Source organism: Pleurodeles waltl, chromosome 1_1 (assembly GCF_031143425.1).
Source record: "Pleurodeles waltl isolate 20211129_DDA chromosome 1_1, aPleWal1.hap1.20221129, whole genome shotgun sequence".
Taxonomy (NCBI): Eukaryota; Metazoa; Chordata; class Amphibia; order Caudata; family Salamandridae; genus Pleurodeles; species Pleurodeles waltl.
Window position 1 is genome coordinate 204,311,116 of NC_090436.1, and position 27,724 is coordinate 204,338,839.

A 27,724-nucleotide genomic window follows, 5' to 3' on the forward strand; every position below is an offset into this window, starting at 1 on the left:
ATCGTCGTCCTTAATAGGACACTGCCCATATACATTAGTGAGTTAATTATGAGTTTATATAGCATTGGTCTTTCTCGATGGTTACCACAATATTATTATTTTCATGGTATAGCGATTCACAACTATTTTTATAAACAAATTATTATTTTAGAGCCACCACCACAGAATCATGGTAAGTTCCTGTTAGCAACATCATGGTCTATTTGGTATCCATTAAAAAAAAAAACAGTGGCTACTAAACACTTGTATACAAGACTGACTGACATCATGTTTTTTTTTGCGTCTAATGTTCACATGGTGCCGCCAAGTCGCACTCTATAGCAGTATGCTATGTGGCTTGGAACAAAACAACATTCCCCACCATCCCTTCTTGAGCACGTTACCTTGCGGTGTTAATGTCTGAAGTGGAAGTAGGCCATATACACGGTAGCTTGAATAAAAAGACGAGACTTGCTGCTCATTGGAGCAAGCAGCTAGGAAGAATCAAGGGGATTACAATAGATGACTACAAGCGAAATGGCACCCTTGAGGACATGAGTAACCAATGTCTGATAAAAAAAAATATCCAATGTCTGGTCCTGAAAATACGTGCAACTGAGATCTTATATCTTTTCCCTCTACATACCTATGTGCGCAAAAGAATTGCATATATATTATACATTGTATGACTACAGAGGCATGTTCCCCACCTTCATGTGTCACAGTAGAGTTTGATGATTAGGTAAGGTAACATAGTGTTACATGTTGGCCTACGCGATCTCACTTCACGTGTTATTTTGCAGTATAACGAATATAGTGAACTACACTGAGTGATCATTATATTTCTGTATCCTTTGCATTATGCAGAGAGACCTCTAGGATATACGTTGTTGTTATCAGTGTGTATTTATACTGTCCCACACAGTATGTTTGTACGAGTGCTATAATTCAATTTAATGGGGTGAAACGCGTGCTCTCGGCAGGAAAGAAAGGTCAATGACCAGATATATTGCTTGTTATTGGGTGGCTAACTCAACTGTTGGACGAGTAGCCACTTTGCATGTTGCCTATTTGTTTCTCCCACATATTGGTTAGGGCATGTGACTGAATTCAGGAGACCAATTGTATCTCCATAAGTAATCCTCTTTCTTCAGCCATGCTAGTCCTGATGAAAGCCTGCATACTCTTTTGGACTTGGTTTTAGGGCACAGGTTCATAATCTCCCTGGGTCACCCAAGATTGATTTTCCTAAACCACCATTTATTAAAAGGGTTACCTAGGTGTTTTAAGGTATTTTTACTTTAGTCCTTGGTAAGACAATATTCTTTAAAGTGCTCCCTGGGATATGGTTGCCCATCCTAGTTTTTAGGGACCAGGATGCGACCGTATTATGAAGCATGCCACTGCTAGAGTGGATGAGGGCCATGAATAAAAACAAACAGGGACATAACAAACAGGTTATCACAAGGAGGACATACAATACATAATCTTCAACACCATCCGCTTGATCGGAGTATGAAAATGGCAGGAGGATACCTTTAGTGTAATTGATTTACCTAGGGAGGCCGTAGCCTACTAGACCCGTTTACTGTAAACAGATTTTCTCTCTTCCCTTTCCAATCTTAACGTTTGTTTCTCTCAAGCATTTATGAGTAGTGTATGTAGGTGTTTCAACATCTGTTTATACAAAATCTTTAAACCTGAGACGAGAGAAAATAATATAATATTCCAGACTAGAACCATTCATTCATTGCGAGTTATCTTCTATCTAATTTGCTTGGATTTTAATAAATGCAGCCTTTTCTCTCAACTAAATTTAAGGTGCAGCAAAAGATGGCACTGACCAATATTCCATGGACACCCCTTTACGAGAAGATCGTCAACACACAGCTCGCCCACTACCTAGAAGACAACTCCATCCTAGACCCCTCCCAATCCGGGTTCAGACGAAACCACAGCACAGAGACTGCACTCCTCGCCGCCACAGATGACATCAGACTACAAATGGACAACGGCGAAACCTCAGCCCTGATCCTCTTAGACCTATCAGCCGCCTTCGATACAGTCTGCCACCGCACCCTACTAACCCGTCTACACGAAGCCGGCATCCAAGACAAAGCCCTCAACTGGATCTCCTCCTTTCTCTACGGCAGAACCCAGAGGGTCCGACTCTCACCTTTCCACTCCAAAGCCACCAACCTCATCTGCGACGTCCCCCAAGGCTCCTCACTAAGCCCAACGCTATTCAACGTCTACATGGCCCCCCTCGCACAACTGGCCTGCCAGCACAACCTCAGCATCATCTCCTACGCCGACGACACCCAGCTCGTTCTCTCCCTGACCAAAGATCCTCTCACAGCCAAAGCAAACCTTCACGAGGGACTGAAATCCATCGCCGAATGGATGAGCAACAGCCGCCTAAAACTTAACTCCGACAAGACGGAAGTCCTCATTGTCGGGCGCACCCCATCGGCCTGGAACGACTTGTGGTGGCCCACCGCCCTAGGCCCTCCACCCACCCCAGCCAACCACGCACGAAATCTCAGCTTCATCCTCGACTCCGCCCTCACCATGTCCAAACAGGTCAACGCAGTCTCATCCTCCTGTTTTAACACCCTCCGTATGCTCTGCAGGATCTTCAAGTGGATTCCAACAGGAACCAGAAAGACGGTAACCCAAGCCCTCGTCAGTAGCAGACTTGACTACGGCAACGCACTCTACACAGGCATCCCAACAAAAGACATCAAACGACTCCAGTGCATCCAGAACGCATCCGCCCGCCTGATCCTCGACATACCCCGCCGATGTCACATCTCCCCTCACCTGAGGGACCTCCACTGGCTCCCCGAGGACAAGAGGATCACCTTTAAACTCCTCACCCACGGACACAAGGCTCTACACGACACCGGACCCACCTACCTGAACACCAGACTCAACTTCTACGTTCCCTCACGTCAACTACGCTCTGCCAACCTTGCCCTCGTCCCCCGAATCCAGCGCAAGACCTCTGGCGGCAGATCCTTCTCCTACCTCGCCGCCAAGACCTGGAACGCACTCCCGACCTCACTACGCCAGACCCAGGACCTCCTCACCTTCAGGAGACTCCTCAAGACATGGCTCTTCGAACGATAGCAGCACCACCTCCCAACCCCCCCCCCCCCCCCCCCCCCCACAGCGCCTCGAAACCCTAACGGGTACGTAGCGCGCTTTATAAATTATTGATTGATTGATTATGATCTCCATTAGCAGATATGCCTACATTTGCCTAATAATTATAAAGCTCATGATTTACCCCAATGAGCTTCTTGATACTGAAGAGCACACTTCAATTGATAAGACTTTTTTCCTCCATGCTTTATCTTCCCTGCTTTCTTTTCTGTTTCTTTTGTAGCAAATGTCGTCATCATCAAACTCAAGCTATGTAACATCAAGATTAACCACAATCGGGTCAGTTTTGCATTTCTGGCACTGTTTTTCATTGATAGAAGGTACACAGATTTCCATGCATGCTGACTTTCCTGTTCATGATGTAGGCAGCATCCTTCGTGGTCCTAGCCTGTGACAGAAAGCGCTGTGAATATGTTATGATTTCCAAATTTTATTATACACAGTCTAAGCTAGGCTGCTTCAAAATGATGCAGTGTTTGAAATGAAACAAGTTCTTACAAAATATAGTTTTAGAATAATTGATCAGTCGGGACCTAGTGCAAACACTTTTATGTGATAACATCCCCACTTTACTACTCAAAAAAAATAAATCTTTGTCATAATGAAGCTTTAGGCAGGGCCACTGGAATTATTCAGCAAGAGAGGACCAAATTATGCAGTATGGAGTGATTAATTGTGCAGTAAGAATTATGCTGCATGTTTTGTGGTTAGTAATACTTCATTATTTTGTCATTTTGCTCAGAGTAACACTAGCAGGGGAAATATTTCACCTCATTAGTACTGGTTTCACACCGAAATACAACAATAATCAACTGAAAGATGACCAGTCAACCTTTGTGAAAGGCCTTCCACTGCTCGTGAACACGTCACCCACCATGTTTTTAGTAACTTTTGGTCTGTTTGAGTTAGAATCAATTTATTTGTTAAAATCTGCAGATTATGCTGCAGTTGATGGATTATATAGTAAATGCTGTAAACCATAATTATGCGGAAAATGCTGCTGCCGCAAAATCGCATAATACCAGTAGCCTTAGCTTTAAATGCCTCAATTAACAGCTGGTAAGAGGGATTCTTTCTTCTTTAACTCTCTGCACCACCACCCCAATCTTTGCTTTCAGACAGATGCACCTCAAAGTCACCATTAACTGTTCAGGGGCAGTTGTTTTTGTAAAACGTGAGTCCAGGAGGCCAGCAGGGTTGCATTCAGGTGCAGACCCCTGATCCTCTTGACCCCTGGGGCCCCGTGGTAAAGGTTCAGGAGAAAAAGAAAAGGGCGAGATTTGTGGATATTGTCGAAGAGGTGGCCCAGAAAAGGGAGCACTATGTTGGGGCTCATTTCTTGTTGTTTATAGGCGTACGAAGACTGCTTCCTCAGAGAGATACCCTATGGAAGACGGGAGGGGACAATAAATGGGGGCTTTTTTTTTTTTTTTTTTTAAAGGGGTCATCCATTAATGCAACAGGTACTGTGTTTAAGTGGCCATGGTGCTCAATTATGGCTATCTTACCATGAAAAAGAGTAGTGGGGCCCATTTTCCTTGCTAGCTTTAGAGTGCATGCCACTCTTGCTGCTTTTTACCACAAAGGGGCAGAAGGTATCAGGTGCTGTGGGTACAGTGGCACCAGACCCAGCTGTATGACGAGCCAACTAAAACCCTAATTATGGCCGTTTTGCTATCCTTGCTTTCATTAGGGCCCACTAAACACTTGTTTTGCCAGTGTTGCTTTGGGCCTCTAAGCAACGGACCACAGGAGGGGAAATTAAAGCAGAGGCAACTCCTTAATTTGCCATCAGAGATGGAAGAGGCGGGGGGGATGTGGCAAGATGGGAGTTCATGTATTTAACAAAGGGCAGAGGAGCCTGCCATCTTCACAAGGCAGTACCTAACGTGCAGCAGCACTGGAGCCTATGGGTCTAAAGGGCCACTGCATCACAATTATGGCTGACTTGCTTTTAAAAAAAAAAGCCTCATGAGAGCTTATTTTCCGTTCAAGCATTAGACTCAAGAGAGACGACAAGGTTGCTGTTTTGAGCAGTCAGTTTGGGAACAGTCTATGCTTTTACCAGCACCACATCCCTAGGCTCTCACTTCAGAACAGGCACACAAGTTGCTTAGACTCTTCTGCAGACCTTGTTCAACTGTTGTGTTTACATCATCATCCCCATTTCTCATGTCTTCCTGTTCTTGAAGCGTTCCTGTCGTGGGCTAGGGTAAATATTTTGCAATGACGTTTGTGTGTGGTAATGATTTCATGGTGGTCAAAGAATTGCTGAATTTCTTTTACTATAGAATTTATAAACCACCCACTGGCATCTCTGGTTAAGTCATTAGGGTGAATTATGAGTGGCTAAGATCTTTTTCCTGTGTAGCTGTAACATTTATTGAGATCAAACTTAAACTACACTGCATCTTGGACCTCACAGCAGTCTGATGTCTTAAAGTGTCTACGTCAAATTCCTTTATAGTTCAGCTTTCTCTCACTCTAATGCCATTTCCTTCCTTTCCCCCTATTTTAATGGAAGAAATATAATATCTTACCCATGTTTCTTCTTGAAGGTTCTTTTTAAATCTGTAGTCATTTTAGAACAAAATGACAGAAAAGTTATTTAGATAGGCAAGGCTTATGAATGTTTTTGGAAATAGATATTTCTCTTTGGAAACCAAATTCTGTGAATGTGCAAGTACATGAAAACAGGTTAGTATTAATGAATGTAACCATGATGCATGATGCATAAATAACCTTCTGTGCATGTCCTTTTTTCTAGCCTTGTGAAGAACCCTTACCTATGGATAACATTGTTGAATCAACAGTTGACGGTCAGGAAACTGATCAAATGGACGAAAAGAACATTCAAGATGAACCTGAAAAAATTCACAGAACTGATAGTTTTCCAGAAGAAACCACGAGTTCTTCTGTGAATGCTGCCAAAGCAGAAGGCGAGAGTTGCTCTGTGAATGATACACAAGAAGAAACTGAGAGCTCCTTTGTGAATGCTGCACAAGAAGAAACTGAAAGTTCTCTGAATTGCCAAAGCAGTGGAGCGAAAAAGTAAGACTCAGTTCCTAGTAAATAAGATCAGTTCTCCAAGTTGCCCCAGGTCTGTGCTTGGAACATTGTTTGCAGGTGTTTATGTTCATTCTAGCACAGCATAATTTAGGTTAGTAAATGCACTAGTGACTTTCATAAGATGCCTAACTTAGGGAATTTCTCATCTTCAATAATAATTATACAATATTCCAATATGAAAGTTTATAGTTGTGATATAACATTACAGTCTGAAGCTCAGCAAGTTACTTATAATCTCTCGTTAATATTTTTCAAAGGGGAAATGGTTAGCATTTGGGGCACCATGTATTTTGTTAGCTCTAAACAGAAACTTGTCCACTTAGTACCAGGAGCAGCAGTAATAATAGGGAAGTCGCCTAATACTCTGCACATTCCATTAATTGTCAGAAATATCTCCAGGGGCTAATGGGAAAACATATTAATTACTGGTGGAAACAGTGCTTTTGCCAGTTACTCCCCAGAGTCTCTATACATATTTAATATGTTATGGAATTTATGTTATGTTTGTTATGTGTATTTGTACAGTGCACTATCACCCATGAGGGTATTCTGGGACTAGGCGCTTGTATTTGCATAATCTTCCCTTTGGAGGGAGGTTTATCCAAAAGCCAGGTCCTAAGCTTATTATGGAACTCAAGGAAGGAGAGGTCATTCCACATTTTAGAAGCAGTGGACAAGAAGGCTCTGCCTCCAGATCTGTTTCTGTGTTTTTGTGGGATGTGTGAGTAGGAGTCCGGCGTAGCTAAGGTATCTGAGGAGCTGATGGAACGAGATGCAATTGTTCAGGTAGACAGGGCCTGTGTTGTGTAGAGTCATAAATATGCGAGTGAGAAATGTGAACTGTGCATGTTTGTGTATTGGGATCCATTAAAGTTCCGTGAGATGTGATGTGTGTTCTGTGTGACAGGTTCATGATGAGTGCAGTTGCTGAGTTCTGGATGGTTTGTAGTCTTCTGGTGAGTTGCTCAGTGATTCTGATATAGAAGGTGTTCCCGTTGTCCACCATGGTGGTGACTAGGGTGTGGGTGAAAGTTTTCAAATGTTTTTTGTGAGTCATTTAAAGACTTTCTTCTGGATTTGGTAACAAGATTGCTGTGACCGTTGACTTGCACGGTCATGTCCACTTTGTTGTCAGTGATGATGCTGAGGTTTCTGGCATGGGTGCCTGCAAGTGGGTGTGGATCCAAAGTCAGCTGGAGCCCCATGGAGAGTTGTTCTTGCCAAAAATCATTTGTCTTTTCGCTGCTGGGCTTCAGACAGTTAAACTTCATCCATTTGCCAACTTTGGTCATGCAAGCTGTGAACTTGGCCCTTGTGTTAAGGGGGGGTGGGTTCTTGCCTGAGAGGCAAAGTATGAGCTGTGTGTCACTTAGAGGATGTTGATGTTATATGCACTTATGGCACTGACCAGAGGGATTGTGTATACAATAAAGAGGGCTAGGGCTGAGACACAACACTTGAGGCACTCCACAGATTAGTTTGTCAGCTTCTGAGTAGCTTGAATTCTATCTATCAAAAAGAAGCAGATCCAGTGAAGACCAGGCCCTTTGATGCTGATCTCGTGTAGGTGTCTTATGAGGATGGGGTAGGAGACCATGTCAGATGCTGCTGAGGGGTTCGAGAGGGTAAAGGCTGACAAATCTCTTCTGTCAATATCATTCATCTGTCAAGAATTTGCTTCTGCTAATGTTAATACCGCCTGCCGTTCTCCACATTGGGCCTTTTTATCTTCTTAATGTATTTTGGTATGCAAAGATCGCTCAACTCTATGATGCCCTTCTGCTGGTTTGCTAATATTTTAACCTGTGCTCTTCCTTTTAGTCTAAATATTTCAAGGAGATGTGTTTTAATTTCCAATCATTTGGTTGTGTTTGAATGATAGGAGGATGTTGATAGAACTTACCTTTAGCATAGTAATCCAACTTTTGAAGTATAATAATTTATACAGTATATTCATCATTGTTAATTATTTGGTAATCATTTTATGAATTAAGCAGTCAGATAATGGAAGTTCTTAATGAAATATTGAATTGGCTTTTCTTTGTAAATAGGGTCTGATCCAGAGACTTGTATGGAACCAAGATGTCAAAAAAGGTTTTTTGTTCTTTATCAGAAATGAACACATAATTGTAATGAGATTATTTTGATCCACTCTTACTCCTTCTTAAATCTTACTCCTATGTTTTCGATAGATATCTATGCATAAAACTGCAGTTTGAAATACCCAAGATTCAGAAAAATGCCCCAAAATAGTTATTTATGGTACACTGCCTAAATGTTTTAGAACGTTCAACAAAATACAGTAAGTCAACCTAAAATAAACAGAGAACACTTGCAAAATGTTTATTATATCCTGACAACATGAACACACTTTTTGAGATAAAGATCACAAAAATATATACCAGAGGTTTAAAGAATGTTTCAACAAACAATTAGAACTGTTTCAATATAAATCAGTGCATCAAATCACATATAAGGTATATAAGAAGTCAACTCCTATAAAGTATACAGAAAACTATGCGATGCAGTTAGTAGTCATCGCACCCAATATTATTTCAGTAAACACATGCCATTTGCTGATTGCCCTTTTTCAATATCACTGAAACAGTTGATATAATTCACATTGTATCATAACTATTCCTGCATTTTAAAAAAAAGGATATTTTCATTGATTGAAGTTTCATTTCTAAAAGGACATTGGCGCACCAAATAAATGTGTATAGGACTTTACGAGGTGTGCAGGGATACACATAAACAACCGCTTTACCTAGGCAGCTGTTGTGCTCTCTTAAACACATCACAAAACCATTGTCCACCTTTTACCGTTTGTTGGATTTACATGATTACAGTCTACCCCAATTGGGATTGGTAACAAATTGATAGAATAGATGACAAACAGAAACATATCACATCTCTATGATCCTCTGGATATACTCCGTCAGTTACAGCCATGAAATGGCCAATTGCATTTCTTATGTAGCACTATGTTGTTAGATTCATAACCATTACTCACTGTTTAAATATTTTAAAATGTCATTTGTATTTTTGATGAAAAGTCAGTGATGCGGTTTACATGAGACTACGAATTGTAAGTTTTCTGTTTGTGTGGAAAACAAGTCTAGTGCTAACCTGTAGATCAACCGTAGAACGTTGACTCTGCAGCTTTTGGCCTATGAGATGTCCTTCTTTGTTCACAACCTAGCACATTAATATGTCAGACAGCCAGACGCCTCAGCCACATAGCATTGCTTTTTGAAATCTAGTGTTTTTTTAAACAAAGATGTTTGTTTTCAATAAATTGTACTTTTCTCTTTCAGCATCCCTAAGCCGAAAGGGAAAAAAGCAAAGGAGCTGAAAAAGGCTACAAAGCAATCAGCGGAGCCGCAAGTTGAAGTATGCATAGTATTTTCCATCACTTTTTTTTTTTTCTAGAGACATACGGACCTATTTATACAAATCTTTGGTCAATTATATTTATTGGGTGTGTCAGGTGCCCCATAATACATATTCATTGCTAATACCATAACACAGATAACCACTTGATTCTTATGGTGTATTAGTCGTAATTTCAGGTTAAATGCCGTTGCATTGTTTTTTAATTTGCCACTGCATGGACATAGATGCTTCAAGTGTCTACCTAAAGTATACAAAAAAGGGGTGAATGGAGTACTTGAATTAATTTCAGCCACTGGTAATTACTTGGGAAGCATCCCAGTCCATCGTTATTTTGTGCACCATGTCAGCTCAGTTTGGACCCAGTTATATGCAAATCAGTCTTGACCTTACTCCTATTGGAACAGACCAGCCTGAACTGCCAAGCAGGTCCTCCCTGAACTGGAACATAAGGAACCCAGGACCGGTTTTACCTTAGTTATGGGCTCATCAGCCAGGTATAGCTTGGTTCCAGTGACAGTGTGCATGGGATCCACGTTTGGCCATACTCAGCCCACTTAGGTCGCCACATAAAGGATACAAAAAAGTGATTGATGGAATGGCTGAATTAATCTCAGCCACTGGTAATTACTCGGGCCACATCCCACTCCATTGTTATTTTGCACACCATGTCACCTCGGTTTGGACCCAACTAAATGCAGATCATCTTGACCCTGCTCCAGTCAGAACAGTCCAGCTTGAACTGCCAAGCCAGGTCTTCCCTGAACCAGAACACAAGCAACCAAGGACCTGTTTCGTCCTAGTTATGGGCTCATCAGCCCAGCACAGCTTAGTTGCAGTGACACAGTGTGCACGGGACCCATGTCTGGGCATGTCTTTCCATACCATTCGGAACTCGGTTGCACAGAGGCTGCCCATGGTAGGCCCATCCATACTCTCTCAAGCAGTTGCTGATGAGGGGGGTGATGTGAAGTTCACAATATGATATAGACCGGACAGGACGGACTCTGTGGGCAGAGCAATATAATAGTCAGTGGCCCTTAGACACCGCAACTGGCTTCTCAAGGAATGTCTAAGCTTTACTCGTAGACATGCCCTTTGATGGTTTTCGGTTGTTTGGAGAGAAGGCAGACTCCGCTCTAGAGTGTTTTTAGGACAGTAGAATTACAGCCAGGTTTTTGAGCCTTTCCTTGGCCCCTCCAGTTCACTTTCTGCTCCTTTCATGGCCACTGAAAGGGCTAACACCTGCATCCTTACACGCCCAGTCACCCCGCTTAGCCAACCACGCAGTCTTTTTTGTAGCTGAGGACACGGCTTCCATAGACCACGTGGGACAGGAAGCCAGAGGTTGAGTCAGTCTGACACCCCCTGACAGCCACATCCTTCAAACCCCTTTAGCATGCACTCTTACTATCGTGGGCATCCAGTGGGGGGCAGGATATGCCACCACCTGCACCACTGGAGGTCAATAACATCAGACCATTGTGTTTTGCAGCTCATCCAAAGGCGCTACTCTACTTCCTCTTTGTGACCACCCCTCACCCATGACACCTGTTTACTATAAGCTGACAGAGGACCACCTCTTCTTGCTCTGCTAGGAGGTGCTCGCTGTCTTGGCCAAAGGAGCTATAGAGAAGGTGCGGCATCAGAAGTAGGTTGTGGTTGCTACTTCCCACTACTTCCTGGAGCCCAAGAAGGACAGAGGCCTTCATCCTACTTAAGACGTACACCTTCTCAATCTCTCCCTGAAAAAGGAGAAATTCGGAATGCTCACGCAAGTCTTGTCTGCCCTGGACCCAGGACACTGGATTGTATAGCTGGACTTACAGGATGCTTATTTTCACATCCCCCTCCTGCCTGCCCTCAGGCGTTACCTGTGGTTCATGGTAGGCCAAGAGCATTTTCAATTTGCTGTGCTCCCCTTCTGTCTTACCAGCACCCCTCCAGTATTCACATAGGTGATGGCGGTCGTTGCAGCTCATCTGCGGGGTTCAGGAATTCCAGTCTTCTTTCCCTCCCTCAACAATTGGCTGTTGAAGGCGAACTCATTCCAGCCAGTCGTCTTCCATCTTCAGACTAGGGTGAATCTTCTGCACTCATTGGAGTACACAACCAGTGTGCCCGAAGTCAGACCTTACTTCTCAGACGCTCCTTTTCATTGGCGACCTCTGACCTGTTTTTGGTCTAGAGCTCGCCCCCCACGTCCGCAGCACCACCTTGCTGTCTCGTGTCCCTGACCCCCGCCCATGCTGCTGCTAGCGTGTTCGAGGCCCTCCTCCACCCGCAGGCATCCTCCTGCGCCTCCTCCCTGGTGTCTAGTGGGCTCTGATAAGCTTCGCTAGACCCGTCTGCACTGTGCCGCTTTTGCCGTATCTGTGTTTTTACTTTTCAGCGCCTTGCCTCCTTGCGCTATTGCCCCCATTTGTGCCCCTTCTGATTGCTGTATTCCGCTTGTACTTTGTGCCATTTACCGTATTTGTGACTGTTTTGACTTGTGATTTATTTCTCACTGTTGTGCCTTTTTCAGCCTGGTTTTCGCCCCTTAGGTGCTCCCCCTTACCGCTTCCCCTGCCGCTGCCTACCTGCGGCCCCGCCCCCCTCAGGCCCCCATTCGCCGCTCCTTCCCAGCTGCTCCTCCCTCCCCCTCCCTTCTTAATGGCTGGCACTGCGCGTCCACGCAGCGGGCGTGCCGCTGGCGCGCCAGAGGCAAGCCCGTCTGCGCCCATCCGCGCCTGGACCGCGCCCAGCGCCACCCCCCCTTGGTCCGCACGCCCCCGCACCACCAGACTTCGATACTCGGCCAGCGAGCTCCTCGCCCTCAACCCCGGCTCCTCCACAGCCTGCTTCCAGGCCACTCCGAAGCACACCAAAGGACCCTTCTCCTGCCGAGCCTGCAACTTCACCTGCAACAGAACAAGGAAGCCAGCAACAACCAACACCAACCACCTCCACTGCATTCTCCTCAACACACGCTCCGCACGAAAGCACGCCATCGAGCTCTGGGACCTGCTCGACACCACCGCCCCAGACGTAGCCTTCCTGACCGAAACGTGGTGGAACGACTCCTCGGCCCCAGCCATCGCCATCCCTGACGGCTACAAGATCACCAGAAGAGATCGCACCAACGGAATCGGAGGAGGAATAGCCATCGTCCACAAATCCACCCTCAAGATCCACACCCACACGGACGACACCCTCAAGACAGCTGAACACCTTCACTTCCGGATCCACACGGACCCCAACACAACCCTCAGAGGAACTCTCATCTACCGTCCTCCAGGACCAAGAGCCCCCTTTAGTGACACCATTGCCGACCTCACAAGCACCCACGCCCTCGCCTCTAAGGACTACATCCTCCTTGGAGACCTCAACTTCCACCTGGAGAACAACAACGACGCCAACACCGCATCACTGGCCACCAACCTCTCCAACCTCGGACTCAGACAACTGGTCAACACACCCACCCACATCGCCGGCCACACACTAGACCCAGTCTTCACTGCAAGCAACCACATCTCCTTCAGCCACACCACCGAACTCCACTGGACCGACCACCAATGCGTCCACTTCACATTCAAGAAACACACCGAGCACCACCGCAACCCACTACCTCCGCACCGCCGCTGGGGCAAAGTCACGAAGGCCAACTAACCAGCGCCCTCGCCCAGAACCCGCCGACCGACCCGGACACCGCCGCCATCAACCTCCAACAGTGGATCCTCAACTGCGCCAACACCCTCGCACCACTCAAGAGGTCCACCGTCAACCAAGAAAAGAAAAAAGCAGCCTGGTTCACAGACAAACTCATCACCTCCAAATGCACCTGCCAGAAACTTAAGAATAAATGGCTTCTCGAACGCACACCCGACAGCCTGGCAAACCACAAGGAAGCCACCCGCAAGCACAACCAACTAATCCGACTCGCCAAACGCTCCCACTTCACAGAACGCCTAAACAACAACGCTCACGACAGCAAGGAGCTCTTCTGCATCGTGAAGGAGCTCTCCAACCCCAGCGCCAACGTCAACGACGTCCCACCATCCCAGAAACTCTGCGACACACAGCTGGAAGCACGCCTGTAGGAAGTTGGCTCTGTATGTGCTATTTCAAAGTAAGGAATAGCATGCACAGAGTCCAAGGGTTCCCCTTAGAGGTAAGATAGTGGCAAAAAGAGATAATACTAATGCTCTATTTTGTGGTAGTGTGGTCGAGCAGTAGGCTTATCAAAGGAGTAGTGTTAAGCATTTGTTGTACATACACACAGGCAATAAATGAGGAACACGCACTCAGAGACAAATCCAGGCCAATAGGTTTTGTTATAGAAAAATATCTTTTCTTAGTTTATTTTAAGAACCACAGGTTCAAATTTTACATGTAATATCTCATTTGAAAGGTATTGCAGGTAAGTACTTTAGGAACTTTGAATAATCACAATAGCATATATACTTTTTACATAAAACACATTTAGCTGTTTTAAAAGTGGACACAGTGCAATTTTCACAGTTCCTGGGGGAGGTAAAGTAATGTTAGTTTTTGCAGGTAAGTAAACCACCTACGGGGTTAAGATTGGGGTCCAAGGTAGCCCACCGTTGGGGGTTCAGAGCAACCCCAAAGTCACCACACCAGCAGCTCAGGGCCAGTCAGGTGCAGAGTTCAAAGTGGTGCCCAAAACGCATAGGCTTCAATGGAGAGAAGGGGGTGTCCCGGTTCCAGTCTGCCAGCAGGTAAGTACCCGCGTCTTCGGAGGGCAGACCAGGGGGGTTTTGTAGGGCACCGGGGGGGACACAAGCTCACACAAAAAGTACACCCCCAGCAGCACTGGGGCGGCCGGGTGCAGTGTGCAAACAAGCGTCGGGTTCGCAGTGTAAATCAATGGGAGACCAAGGGGTCTCTTCAGCGGTGCAGGCAGGCAAGGGGGGGGGGGCTCCTCGGGGTAGCCACCACCTGGGCAAGGGAGAGGGCCTCCTGGGGGTCACTCCTGCACTGAAGTTCCGATCCTTCAGGTGCTGGGGGCTGCGGGTGCAGGGTCTTTTCCAGCCGTCGGGATTTTAGAGTCAGGCAGTCGCGGTCAGGGGGAGCCTTGGGATTCCCTCTGCAGGCGTCGCTGTGGGGGTTCAGGGGGGACAACTTTGGTTACTCACAGTCTCGGAGTCGCCGGAGGGTCCTCCCGGAGGTGTTGTTTCTCCACCAGTTGAGTCGGGGTCGCCGGGTGCAGTGTTGCAAGTCTCACGCTTCTTGCGGGGATTGCAGGGGTCTTTAAATCTGCTCCTCTGTAACAAAGTTGCAGTCTTTTTGGAACAGGTCCGCTGTCCTCGGGAGTTTCTTGTTCCTCTTGAAGCAGGGCAGTCCTCTGAGGATTCAGAGGTCGCTGGTCCTGGAGAAAGCGTCGCTGGAGCAGGGTTCTTTAGAAGGCAGGAGACAGGCCGGTAGGACTGGGGCCAAAGCAGTTGGTGTCTTCTTTCTTCTTCTGCAGGGGTTTTCAGCTCAGCAGTCTTCTTCTTCGGTAAGTTGCAGGAATCTAAATTCTTAGGTTCAGGGAAGCCCTTAAATACTAAATTTAAGGGCGTGTTTAGGTCTGGGGGGTTAGTAGCCAATGGCTACTAGCCCTGAGGGTGGGTACACCCTCTTTGTGCCTCCTCCCAAGGGGAGGGGGTCACATTCCTATCCCTATTGGGGGAATCCTCCATCTGCAAGATGGAGGATTTCTAAAAGTTAGAGTCACTTCAGCTCAGGACACCTTAGGGGCTGTCCTGACTGGCCAGTGACTCCTCCTTGTTATTCTCATTATCTCCTCCGGCCTTGCCGCCAAAAGTGGGGCCGTGACCGGAGGGGGCGGGCAACTCCACTAGCTGGAGTGCCCTGTGGTGCTGGAACAAAGGGGGTAAGCCTTTGAGGCTCACCGCCAGGTGTTACAGCTCCTGCCTGGGGGAGGTGTTAGCATCTCCACCCAGTGCAGGCTTTGTTACAGGCCACAGAGTGACAAAGGCACTCTCCCCATGTGGCCAGCAACATGTCTTGAGTGTGGCAGGCTGCTAGAACCAGTCAGCCTACACGGGTAGTTGGATTAGGTTTCAGGGGGGCACCTCTAAGGTGCCCTCTGGGGTGTATTTTACAATAAAATGTACACTGGCATCAGTGTGCATTTATTGTGCTGAGAAGTTTGATACCAAACTTCCCAGTTTTCAGTGTAGCCATTATGGTGCTGTGGAGTCCGTGTTTGACAGACTCCCAGACCATATACTCTTATGGCTACCCTGCACTTACAATGTCTACACTGTAGGGGCACAGTGCTCATGCACTGGTGCCCTCACCTATGGTATAGTGCACCCTGCCTTAGGGCTGTAAGGCCTACTAGAGGGGTGACTTATCTATACTGCATAGGCAGTGTGAGGTTGGCATGGCACCCTGAGGGGAGTGCCATGTCGACTTTTTCTCGTTTTGTTCTCACCAGCACACACAAGCTGGTAAGCAGTGTGTCTGTGCTGGGTGAGGGGTCCCCAGGGTGGCATAAGATATGCTGCAGCCCTTAGAGACCTTCCCTGGCATCAGGGCCCTTGGTACCAGGGGTACCAGTTACAAGGGACTTACCTGGATGCCAGGGTGTGCCAATTGTGGAATCAAAAGTACAGGTTAGGGAAAGAACACTGGTGCTGGGGCCTGGTTAGCAGGCCTCAGCACACTTTCAATTCAAAGCATAGCATCAGCAAAGGCAAAAAGTCGGGGGGTAACCATGCCAAGGAGGCATTTCCTTACAACGCCAATATCCAATCCCTCCTCAAGAAACCCAAGGCTGACCTCAACGACCTCAAAAACTTCCGCCCGATCTCCCTCCTCCCCTTCCCAGCGAAGGTCATCGAGAAGATCGTCAACGCCCAGCTCACCCACTACCTCGAGGACAACTCCATCCTGGACCCCTCCCAATCCGGCTTCAGACGCAATCACAGCACCGAGACTGCGCTCCTCGCCGCCACAGACGACATCAGACAGCAAATGGACAACGGCGAAACTTCAGCCCTCATCCTCCTGGACCTCTCCGCTGCCTTCGATGCGGTCTGCCACCGCACCCTACTAACACGTCTCCACAAAGCCGGAATACAAGACAAAGCCCTCAACTGGATCTCCTCATTCCTCTCCGGCAGAACCCAGAGAGTCCGACTCCCACCCTTCCGCTCCGAAGCCACTAACCTCATCTACGGCGTCCCCCAAGGCTCCTCGCTAAGCCTGTTCAACGTCTACATGGCACCCCTCGCACAACTGGCCCGTCAGCACAACCTCAGCATTCTCTCCTACGCCGACGAAACCCAGCTCATCTTCTCCCTCACCAATGACCCACACACCGCCAAAGCCAACCTCCATGAGTGATTGAAATCCATTGCCGAGTGGATGAGAAACAGCCGCCTGAAATTAAACTCCGACAAGACGGAGGTCCTCATCCTCGGACGCACCCCCTCGGCCTGGGACGACTCCTGGTGGCCCACCGCGCTGAGACCCCCCCCCTACACCAGCCAACCACGCACGCAACCTCAGCTTCATCCTCGACTCCGCTCTCACCATGTCCAAACAGGTCAACGCAGTCTCCTCCTCCTGCTTCAACACCCTCTGCATGCTCCGTAGAATCTACAAGTGGATCCCGACGGAAATCAGAAAAACGGTGACCCAGGCCCTCGTCAGTAGCAGTCTTGACTACGGCAACGCACTCTACACAGGCATCCCAGCAAAAGACATCCAACGACTCCAACGCATCCCGAACGCCTCAGCCCGCTTGATCCTCGACGTACCCCGCCGATGCCACATCTCCCACCACCTGAAGGACCTCCACTGGCTCCCTGTGGACAAGAGGATCACCTTTAAACTCCTCACCCACGCGCACAAAGCACTCCACAACGCCGGACCCGCCTACCTGAACAACAGACTCAACTTCTACGTCCCTTCCCGCCAACTCCGCTCTGCCAACCTCTCCCTCGCCATCGTTCCCCGATTCCAACGCAAGACCTCCGGCGGCAGATCCTTCTCCTACCTCGCCGCCAAGACCTGTAACTCCCTCCCAACCCCCCTGCGCCAGACCCGGGACCTCCTCACCTTCAGGAGACTCCTCAAGACCTGGCTCTTCGACCAATAGCAGCTACCAATGTTTCGGCCTCAATCCTGGATTGCGGTGAAACTGACTCTGAGGCTGTTGGGCCTCATGACCTCCTGCATCCTTCTTGTGACACATGTTCGTTGGCATGCAAGAGCTCTGTAGTGGTGTTGCTCATGACCCTTCTTAGGGGATTTCCCTGAAACTTTTTGCTTGGTACTCCCGGGTTTTTTTCTGACTGTTTGCGTGGCCTTAGGACTCTGGGCACTTCCCCCACATACTGCAGTGGGAAAGTGCAGGAGCCCTTCCTACACATGCAGGAAGAAACGGTTACATCATGAGCTGAGGTGCAGTACCCAGAAGTGCTCTGTAAAAAGGTACACCACATACCCAGGGCGGGTATGGCCCTGGCTACTAGTGGGATTTTGCACTGGGTGTGCCACCCAATAGAATAGTCTGCCAAGCATGTATCTGGCCTGGCACTGCAGGCCTGTGGAGGTGCAGTTGCGCTGGTGCTCAGATTGGCAGTTCTAACTCTGTGGCCTATCGTGAATGGACCCTCCGCTACCCAGAGGGAACCCCCTGAAGGGTGGAGCAGGTGGTAGACAGAAGGCTGGGTGGCTACACATGGGTGTCTCATGCACCAGTAGTGGAGAACCCCCTCGTAGGTTTACCTACCAAGAGGAATCCGCTCTTCCCATCGGTTTTGCTGATTCTCTATCCAATGGCCTTAGGGCTCTGGGCACTTTCCCAATGTAAGTAGTGTGAAAATAGGTGTGCATTTCCTGCAAATGTTAGGAAGTGACTCTGGCCAGTGTGTACATGCGTGCCCACTGGTGTTCCAAAGGTGCTGAGCCTTGCATAACAGCCATGTGTGTGCCCACTTGCACCTAGAATGTCCTTTAACATGAGACTAGTCTATCATAGCAGGCTGATGTGTGTGCTTTTAAATATGTATCCCACCTGTCATAACAGGACTGTGTGCACACTCACACCTATAGTGTTTTTAAACATATATTTAGCCTGTGCTTGTGCACCTGTACCAACGTTGTTCTTAAACATGTGTCCACCCTGCCCCTGGCCTGCTTGTGTGCGCAAGCCTACAAATGCCCTCGGAGTGAAGAATACCCATGTGTCTTTTCACTACAAATGAGGATTGCTCTGCACACATGTTAACATGGAGGAAGTTTGCATTTGCTCCTAACTGCAATAGTGGATTGCAGTAGAGCAGCCTCATAATGTTTGCTATCATTGAAATCGTCCCTTCCTTTGGTAATGGTGCTTTTGTCAATAATAACTGAAAAATGCCACTTCTAGAAAGTGGGCATTTCTCTGATCTAAAAGGCTTTGTGTGCCTTTTAGTTCAACTCGAGTTCACACTGGAGGCTGGGGGAGCACATCTGTGCATTTGCCAGTGACCGCTATAAACCTTGGGCACACGGCTGGAACAATAGACCTCTGCCATTTAAGAGCCTGGCTGGCCAGATTGGAGGGAGAGGTTTTGACACCTGGCTGCTCGGGCCAGATCATGGCCCCACTAAAGATTAAGATCTACATTCCACTGCCCCATGGCAGACCGTACTAAAATTTAGGGGAGACATCTGTGGTTTAAAGGGTAACCCTCAACTTCAAGAGCACGCTACATTATAACTACTAGTGACAGGCTGCAGCAAACTAGAAATACGTTTGTGGGAACGCAGGACCAGAGGTACTGGACTGTGGTGCACACTGCCAGATGAATCTGTTGTGCACAAGGAGTCATTACTGCCCTTGGACGAGATCATGCACCCTTCGTGAATTGTGGATAGCCTGGGCTGATTGCCTGCTACTGTGTGGCACTCTGAAGTATGCTCTCCAAGGGCTCGATGGCTTGCCCCCTGTTCTTTAGTGGAGGTCTCAGGGACATCAAAGACATCCCCTGGGGAAGCTACACAACCTATTTGTGACCTCTGGAGAGTGGTGTCCTCTTGAGTGCCCAGATCGTTTGCTGGAGACCTGTTTGCCTGGTACAGAGCCCCAGAGGAACGGCCCGTATTTAAGGAGTGTGGCTCTGCATTGTGGGGCCTCGATACGCGTAAGCGTCTTGTTGATGGTGAGCGGATTTACTGGTTGCAGACCCCGTGTGGCCCGCTTAGTGGACCGTGCCGCAACTCAAGTTATTGTGCACCAGACATTGTGCCTCATTCCAGGGAGGTACGGGATTGGTAACCCTTCGTGTGTGACCTGGATTGTCTGGTGCGACCCATGTCATTGCACACCAGATGTTGTGGTGCGACCATCATATTAGCTCGTAGAGTATCTGTCCTGGATATCTATCAGACAGCAACGTGGGCTTCCCTGCACATGTTTACAAAGCACTACTACCTGGACAATCCGGTCCGGCGAGGCGGGCACTTTGCCCATTTGGCCCTACAGGATTTTATAGTCTAATCCATGTCGCCAGAGAGGTATTGCTTAGGTATCTATTCTAAGGTAAGGAATCTGTGGCTAGAAGTCTCTATCAGATGAACACGTTGCTTACTTTCAGTAACGTCTTATCTGGTAGAGACTATGTAGCCACAGATTCCTTACTGATCCTCCCCGCTCTGTGAACTGAGTTCATAGTAAAGGGTGGCTTCACTTTTAAGGGCCCTAGCTTCACACACCAATGGTCAGTGTTCTGTGTGACTCTACGCTTCTATTGAGGAAACTCGCTAAAAGAAACTGACGCCAGTGCGCTGGGGTGGTGCTTACATAGGCACTACGCACGTCACTTCTGGGGCAGACAACACCACAGGGAGCCAGACGATGTCACCTACTGGTGCACAGGGGTACTGCTCACGTACCACTTCTAGATCCAGTCTGACTCTTGGGAAAAATTCGAAGGGATTGGTTCCCAACCTGTGGTCCGGGGACCCCTGAGGGTCCGCGAAGCCTCCTCAGGGGGTCAGCGACTGCTTAGAAAAATAAATAATATTAACAGACTAGGTCCACAGCTTTCAGTAATGACTCAGTGGGGGATACCCAGATTCCAATAATGATTCATTGGGGATCCCTATGTTCCATTAATGATAAAGTGGGGGTCCACAGAAGTCAAAAGGTTGGGAACCTTTCTAAGGTAAGAAATCTGCACTAGATAGAATTTCTACCAGATTGTGCATTACCGGAGGTAAGTAACTTGTTCTTTCATGAACATATAATGTATTTTTATTTTTATTTTGAACAGGCCCAAATGTATCTGTAATTTGCAGATTTAAAATAAGTCTTCAGATGCAACACATTCAAATGGTGAGTATAGTCCTCAAGTGCAGAGTTCATGAATTACAACAGGTAACCCAGAATGGGGCCATGGGTTTCATAGTTTGGAGATTCCCTAGAAATCTGCAACCTACTGAAGGAGACAAAGTATGGGTCCACAGACTCATCGTGCATGATCTCTGTACAGAGTCCATGAACTACAGATGAGGAACCAGCATGGGTTTAAGAGTTTGATAGTTTCTGAACACTTTACCAGGTGTTAGAACTAAGCAATATGGTCACAGAAGGATCTGCCTGTCACGGTTCGAGTACTCTAGGATGAGTTTGTGGACCGAGAGGTACTAACCAATATTGTTTAAATTGTTAATGTTGAAGGAGGATGTGGATGCCCTTTTCTTATGCATGGGGTCGGGGTGTATCCACCCGTTCCGCTTATAACCTTTATTTATTTATTAAATCTGTCCACTAAGTGTCCTCAAACCGGAATTAGAGGAAAGTTTTTGAACTAATGGTACAGATATTTTTAACTTTTACCCTTTGAACTGCACCAGACACACATTTCTAACACTAATTTCTCAAAAACAACTGCCTGTATTTCCATCAAACTAGGCACATGCACTCTTCTGAATAAAGTTCTAGTTTCATACCAAGTGTGGTGTAATGCTATTCAGCGTATTATTTTACAGTAGAGAGAAAACATTCCTTTAGGAGCTAAAATGGGAAACGCAGCTTTTTTTTGCCTTTCTTCACTTCAGATCATAAGCTGTCTATACTAGTCTCCAAGCTGCTTCTGCTGCATTTTTATGCTTAATGGGCTGTACTCTTTTCTCACTCAAAATGTACAGTGATCTAGAACTCGTGCGTAGCACTTCAGGAAGGAGTGCGTGTGTCAAATAAATAATGTAGTTCGTCAGATGAACGTAACATGACAACTTTAGATATCAGACAGCCTTGCTATCACCCATTTGTTTTCAATAGAAAAACTATCTCTGGTATGAAATGGGGAACGTTTAGAACATTTCATAGATCTTCAGTTTACCAAAAATGATCATCTCTTTGCTAAATGCCCTTCAGACATTGGCAGAAGCGCACTTAGCAAAGAGGCAAAGGAAAGATATTCAGCGGAATTCTTTCTTAGACCGTTGAATAGTAAAGTAGTAATGTCCCTAAGCTTCTTTATAGTCCACTCCGAAAATGCCTGGTGGTAATTTTGGAGAAGTCAAAGCTGGTCCTTTCAGCAAATAGAATTTCAGGTAAGGATTAGTAAAGATGTGATAGTTCTCCTGGACTATGTTTTACGTAGATCTTTCCTGAATGATAAATAAACATCAGAATTTGATTGGACATGTGGGTCTCCTGCATCTTTCTAGAACCTTGTATTGTAATTTCACCCATTGGGGGCAACTAGGAATATTAGTAATGGTGTGCCTATGAGTGTTAGTGGCTGCAGCAGTGGCACAGTCCTAGCCAAGTTGCAATCCACATGCGCTTCTCTATTCCAAAAATCTGGTGAGCAGAACTAGTATTCCATTCAGTTCAAAGAAGTGTCTTTCAAACAGTTTGAGCTAGCTTGATAACTCGTAGATTAAAATGCTACTGCATACAATAAGAATTCCTCAAAGCAGTGTAGCTTCCAGAACAGAGCAAGCTTATCCTGGCAATCGTAAAGGAAAGTTTCAATTCTATTGAGGACATGGAGGCGAGGTTTATGCCAACGCTTTCTTCATTTGATTAACAGCAGCCGTTCATTAACAAACATAAACCACATTTCCCATCATTCCCAGGGAAATGAGGAAAAGCCATAATAACAAATGGCCCTTCTCATCCTCCGTCTGCCTGCCCTAGTCCTCTTTCTTCATGCGACCAGAGTAGAATGTGGAACCTCTCACTCCTGTTTGGACTACTCCGGTCCTGTGAGAATACATAGATAAAACTGAAACCAGGACCTAAGGTGAACCAGCAAGTAATGCAATGGCAATTAGCACAGAAAATACGTAGAAACCATCTTGTTCAACACCGACTAATGCATACAGTTAATAGAGAATCCGATGAAGCTGTTACTTACACCCTGAATAGAGAGCTCGGATATCGATCTGTTGGCAAAGTTTTACCGAGTAACAGGTGAGTTAATCCTTGCCTCCATGTCCTTAATAGAATTGAAACCTTCTTTTACGATTGCTAGCAATTTCTTATCCTGTGTCAGGATGCGGAGGCGAGGATTATGCCAGTTTAAAGCTTGTCTACCACGAGGGCGCAATGAAGGAGACTGGTTTGAAGTAAAACCTTTTAAAGGTCGAATCCGATAAAACCTTTTAAGGGTCGAATTCGAATACCAATCCACAGCATTCATAATATCCTCCAAACGAGTCCCAAGGGTGAATGCCTTCAACACCATAGCCTCTCTGGTGGAATGCGCTCCAAACACCTTTGTGTCAGTACAAAACTCTTGCATAGCTCAGCGCACCATGGTAGGGGAGGAGACAGCTCGGTGAGGTTTACTAAAGACAATAAGCAGCTGTCTTTCCCCATGGAGCCAAAGCTCCTCAGTCATTTACTCATACTGTTTAACATAGTGAACAACACAGAGTTTTGGGGAACCTGGAAAAGCTGGATTTGAGATAATTCTGGAATTGGACTTCATCTTATGGAACACATGGAAGGAATCCCCTTCCGGGTTAACGGTATGGCCAGTAACATTAAGAGCCCGAGGTCCGAGAACCAGCGACAAGAGACCAAGCACAGTAACATAGCCAGCTTTGAAGACAAATGCTTCCTAGAAAGATATTTATTCCATTGCCAGGAGAGGAAGAGATTCAATACTTTGTTGACATCCCAAAGCATCAAGTATCTTAGTTCCGGCGAAATCGACAGCTTGATACCCCGAGAAGGTTATGGACCAGCCCCCCCCCCACGTGGGCATTTCCCGCCGAGATCACGGACCTGAAGGTGTTGACCGACCTATAGGCCAATCCTTCTGCCAGGGAAGCCAGAAAATTCAAGATGTGGACAACATCTGTCCTCACGGGATCCAAGTCCTGCTGCTGACACCAACCCAACCATCGAGTCCAGGCAGAGCAGTATCGTTTGACAGTATTGTCTGCCCAGGCTCAGGACAGGAGGTCTTGACCTGTAATCCTCCACTCCACAAACTGGATGGATCTGCTGACCACCAGCGGGTGGGGATTTCCTAATAGATCCCTGAGTAGAAACTGATTGTGGGGTAGACGGATTGGAAATTCCCTAGAAAGTTACAGAAGAACCGGGAACCAGGCTTGTGACTTAAAATCAGTTACTACCAGCAGGTCCGCTTGCTGATGGCGAGTCTGAGCTGTAAGTCCCAATAGCAACACAAATGGCATAACCCGTCTCCATGCATCAGTCTTGGAGAAAAGCATTGGTCGCTACTGCTTCGGACTCTGGTCTCCAGCTGAAAAGCCATGTAAGTTGACGGCCCAGCCGAGACGCAAAAAATCAACTGTGAAGGGGCCCCAATGACCCACCAGAGCTTGAAACACCTGTGGAGTCAGTTTCCACAGGCTCGTATCCTTGAGGTGATGAGATTGTCAATCAGCGACTTGGTTGTTTGAGCGCTTGGTTGTTTGAGCACAGGAGATGCTCCGCCACCACTGACGGTTGGTGGTTGAGGCAAAACTCCCAGAAACTCTGTGCCAGATCCGACAGAGCTCTGGAGTGCATACCTCCCGGATGGTTGAGGCACCAGACTGCTGGTGCATTGTCTATTTTCAAAAGTACACAGCATTGGGCATGTTCTCTTGTCCAGCATTTTACTGCAGTTCTAGGCAATTGATGTGCAGGGCCTGTTCGGACACGGACCATCCGCCTCCTGTGGTAAAGTCCCCACAACGTGCCCCCAGCCTGAGCCACTGACATTGGATTCTATTAGTAAGTCCAGTTGAGAACCGAAAATAGCTCGCCCGTTCCAGGCTTCTATATTGAGCCACCATTGTAGCTCAGCCATGGCCTCATCCGAGCTGGGTGCCTGCTTGGAGTAAGTGAGGCCGCAACACAGGTAGGACATTTTCAGTCATTGCGGGGCTCAGAAGTGCAGGGGGCCCAGAAAAATGTCCTGTATGGAAGTTGACAGGAGACTGACTACCCTGGCGATCTGTCGGGGAGAAGTTGAGGGTCTTTCCGGGGTTCTGCGCACCTCGTATCCGAATTTGGCCATCTTCCTGGATGGTAGGCTTAAGGTGGAGTCTACGGAATTGATCATGAACCCCAGGAAGGTCAAAGATTGTGATGGAGTCAGAGCTGACTTCTCTTTTTTGATGATAAAGCCAAGAGACTGGTGGAGGTCCGCCATGCTTCATAGATGCTACTTCAGAGCCTAAGGGCATTAGCCCATGATGAGTATATTATCTAAATAGGCCATCATGCAGACCCTGATGCCTTAGAAATTCGAACATCAGATTAAGCACACCATGGAGCAGAGGAGAGGCTGAAAGGCAGGCAGTTGAATTCGAAGGTGTGGGACTTCCATTAAAACTGTAAGAACCAACGATGTGGCGAGAACACCGGGATCGTCAGATAAGCATCCTTTAGATCCAGACACACCAGCCAGTCGTTGGGACGGAGAAGGTCTATGAGGAGATGGATTTCTTCCATCTTGAAGTGGCAGTAAACTAGCCACTTGTTGAACTCCTTAAGATTAATCACCGGGTGTTGTCTCCCTTCTTGTTTCTGTACAAGAAAAGTATTGCTGAGGAACCCAGAAGGTTGGGGGGTGGTCAGGAAGATGGCCCCTTTGGCAAGGAGTTCCTGAACCTCTCTGTGGATAAGGGCCACCTCTCTGTCTGATAAGGCGATTGGTCAAGGTGGATACGGCTGGAAGCGTGAGCCGTAGAAGTCTATGTGGAAGCCCTGTACTGTCTTCAGGATCCAAACATCGGTAGTAGGTCTTTCAGGCACCCCTCTCCCCACCCAGCGCTTGTAAGAAATCAACTGCAGACTCACTGTGGGAGTTGGAGTAGTAGCTCCTCGGCGGCACCGCCTCAGGAACCTCTGTGCCTCGGATGTCCCTTTGTGGGGTAGGATCCCCTGAAGAGGGTGGGGTCCTGCCACTGGCTTCCTCTTGATGACTGAACTCTGCCAGAGGCTTCAAGTTGTGGGTAGCTGGCCAAACGCCTCCTGCTAGGACCGGCCCCTGCTAAAACCTGGGAGATAAAGATGTGATTGAGGGTTGCATTTTATCAAGTGAATTAAATGTGGAGACAAACTTCCAGAGCTCCTTGGTGAATGGCTCACCAAAGAGCCCGCCGTGTGCGACCTGCCTTGTCTCAGAAGTCACCAGATCCCCAAACTTAGGGTCGATCGTAATGAGAAGAGATTGGCGCCTCTCCATGGAAATAACTCAGTTTGCCTCAGTTCGCCTTTCCCAAGAACACCACTGTCCATTGGGCCCAACTAGGGAGGACCTGTGGGCAGATAAGGGCACCTGATGTTTTAGCATCCTCAGCCATGTCTAGGATTTTTGTCAGTGGCCCTGTCAGGTCTAACAGCTTATGTTGGCAAAATCACCAGGAGCCGTCAATGCCCTTTTTGGGATCTCAAACATATTTAGCCAAGATTGTGGTCATTTTAGAATCAATCTCTGGCTTAGCCGCAACTTTACCTTCCAGTGAAGTTCTGGGGCACTCAGCCCATAGGAGGCTACGGATCTCCTGATCTAAAGGTTTACGTAGTCTTCCTGCCACGTATGTAGCAACCTTCGTGGCCAGAATCTACTCAGCTGAACGGGGTGCATATGTGCCTCAGGATTCAACATGTCAGACTCCACACCCTCAGGGGTGTTCGATGGAGGTTCTGCCCCAGAGGGACCGGTCTGCAGCCTCCAAGGCCATTCCTAATCTGGCTTGCCATCTGATCCCTTGGGGATCCGTCGGAGGGCGGTGGGGAAGGAAGTGGGGGGGGTGGGGTTGTAAGGTAATACCTGGGTATTCTCCGGCTCAGGGTTTGAGGTTAAGACATGGCCCATGAAGGCCTTTGTTTATCTAGCAAAAGCATCCAGGTCCACCCCCCGGGGCACTTAACTGGTTCTCAGGGAGCACAGGCTGCTTAGGAGTTAGGGTGTCAAAGGCCCATGTAGGTCTTCCTTCGAAGGGAGAGGTTGGACTCACATTTGTGCATTATTAAGCAATTTCTTCTCCAGAGGCGCTACGGCCCTGTGGATAAAGGCATCTACTGCATCACACAACTCATCTGACACTGGGAAGTAGGCTACTTCCTCTTCCTCAGCGTAGGTGTCATCGTACTGCTCTTTTGTAGTCATCTGATGGAGTTAAGTAGCTCCTTAGCGAAGCATAGGAATAGAGAGTATTTGTGGGCTGGGGGAACAACCCAGGCAATTTGAGAGTAGCAAGCTGCACTGGGGAGGCAGCACTTCCAGGACACGATACGACCTTGGTTTTACTGGCCAGCTAATTCAGCCTTCGTCGGTGTCCTTTGTGATCAATGTTGTCTTGCCCGAGGCTTCATGGGTTAGTACTGACCTCAGGGGGCATTTATAATGCTGCCGCTGGAAACCAGCCAAGTACAGACCCTAGGGGGGATGTTCACATATTTGCCATACAGGAACCACTAGTACCGACCCAGGTAAAGGGGGGTTGACTCCAGGTTGTGGGGGGGCACTCTGACAACTCACATGCACAGTTGGGGAATCGCTCGCCCTTGCACTATGTGAGCTTCAGGGACAGAGGGAGTACTTGTGTGAGCCGTGGCGCGGACGTGCGCCCTCTAGCGGTCTGAGGACCACTACATGTTGGCCCCGGCAGCTCCTCAGAG

The 27,724-nt window shown here is 47.5% G+C and overlaps 1 protein-coding gene across 2 annotated transcripts in view; it reads left to right on the forward strand.

Annotated features, from left to right (window-relative positions):
* Positions 1 to 27,724, forward strand: part of DNAJC21 (DnaJ heat shock protein family (Hsp40) member C21) — a 191,935-nt gene that overhangs the window by 108,484 nt on the left and 55,727 nt on the right. For both annotated transcript variants that reach the window (XM_069220760.1, XM_069220748.1), the window contains exons 10-11: positions 5,915 to 6,198; positions 9,534 to 9,609. In XM_069220760.1, the coding sequence (XP_069076861.1) occupies positions 5,915 to 6,198; positions 9,534 to 9,609 (360 nt within the window). The remainder of the gene's footprint in view (positions 1 to 5,914; positions 6,199 to 9,533; positions 9,610 to 27,724) is intronic.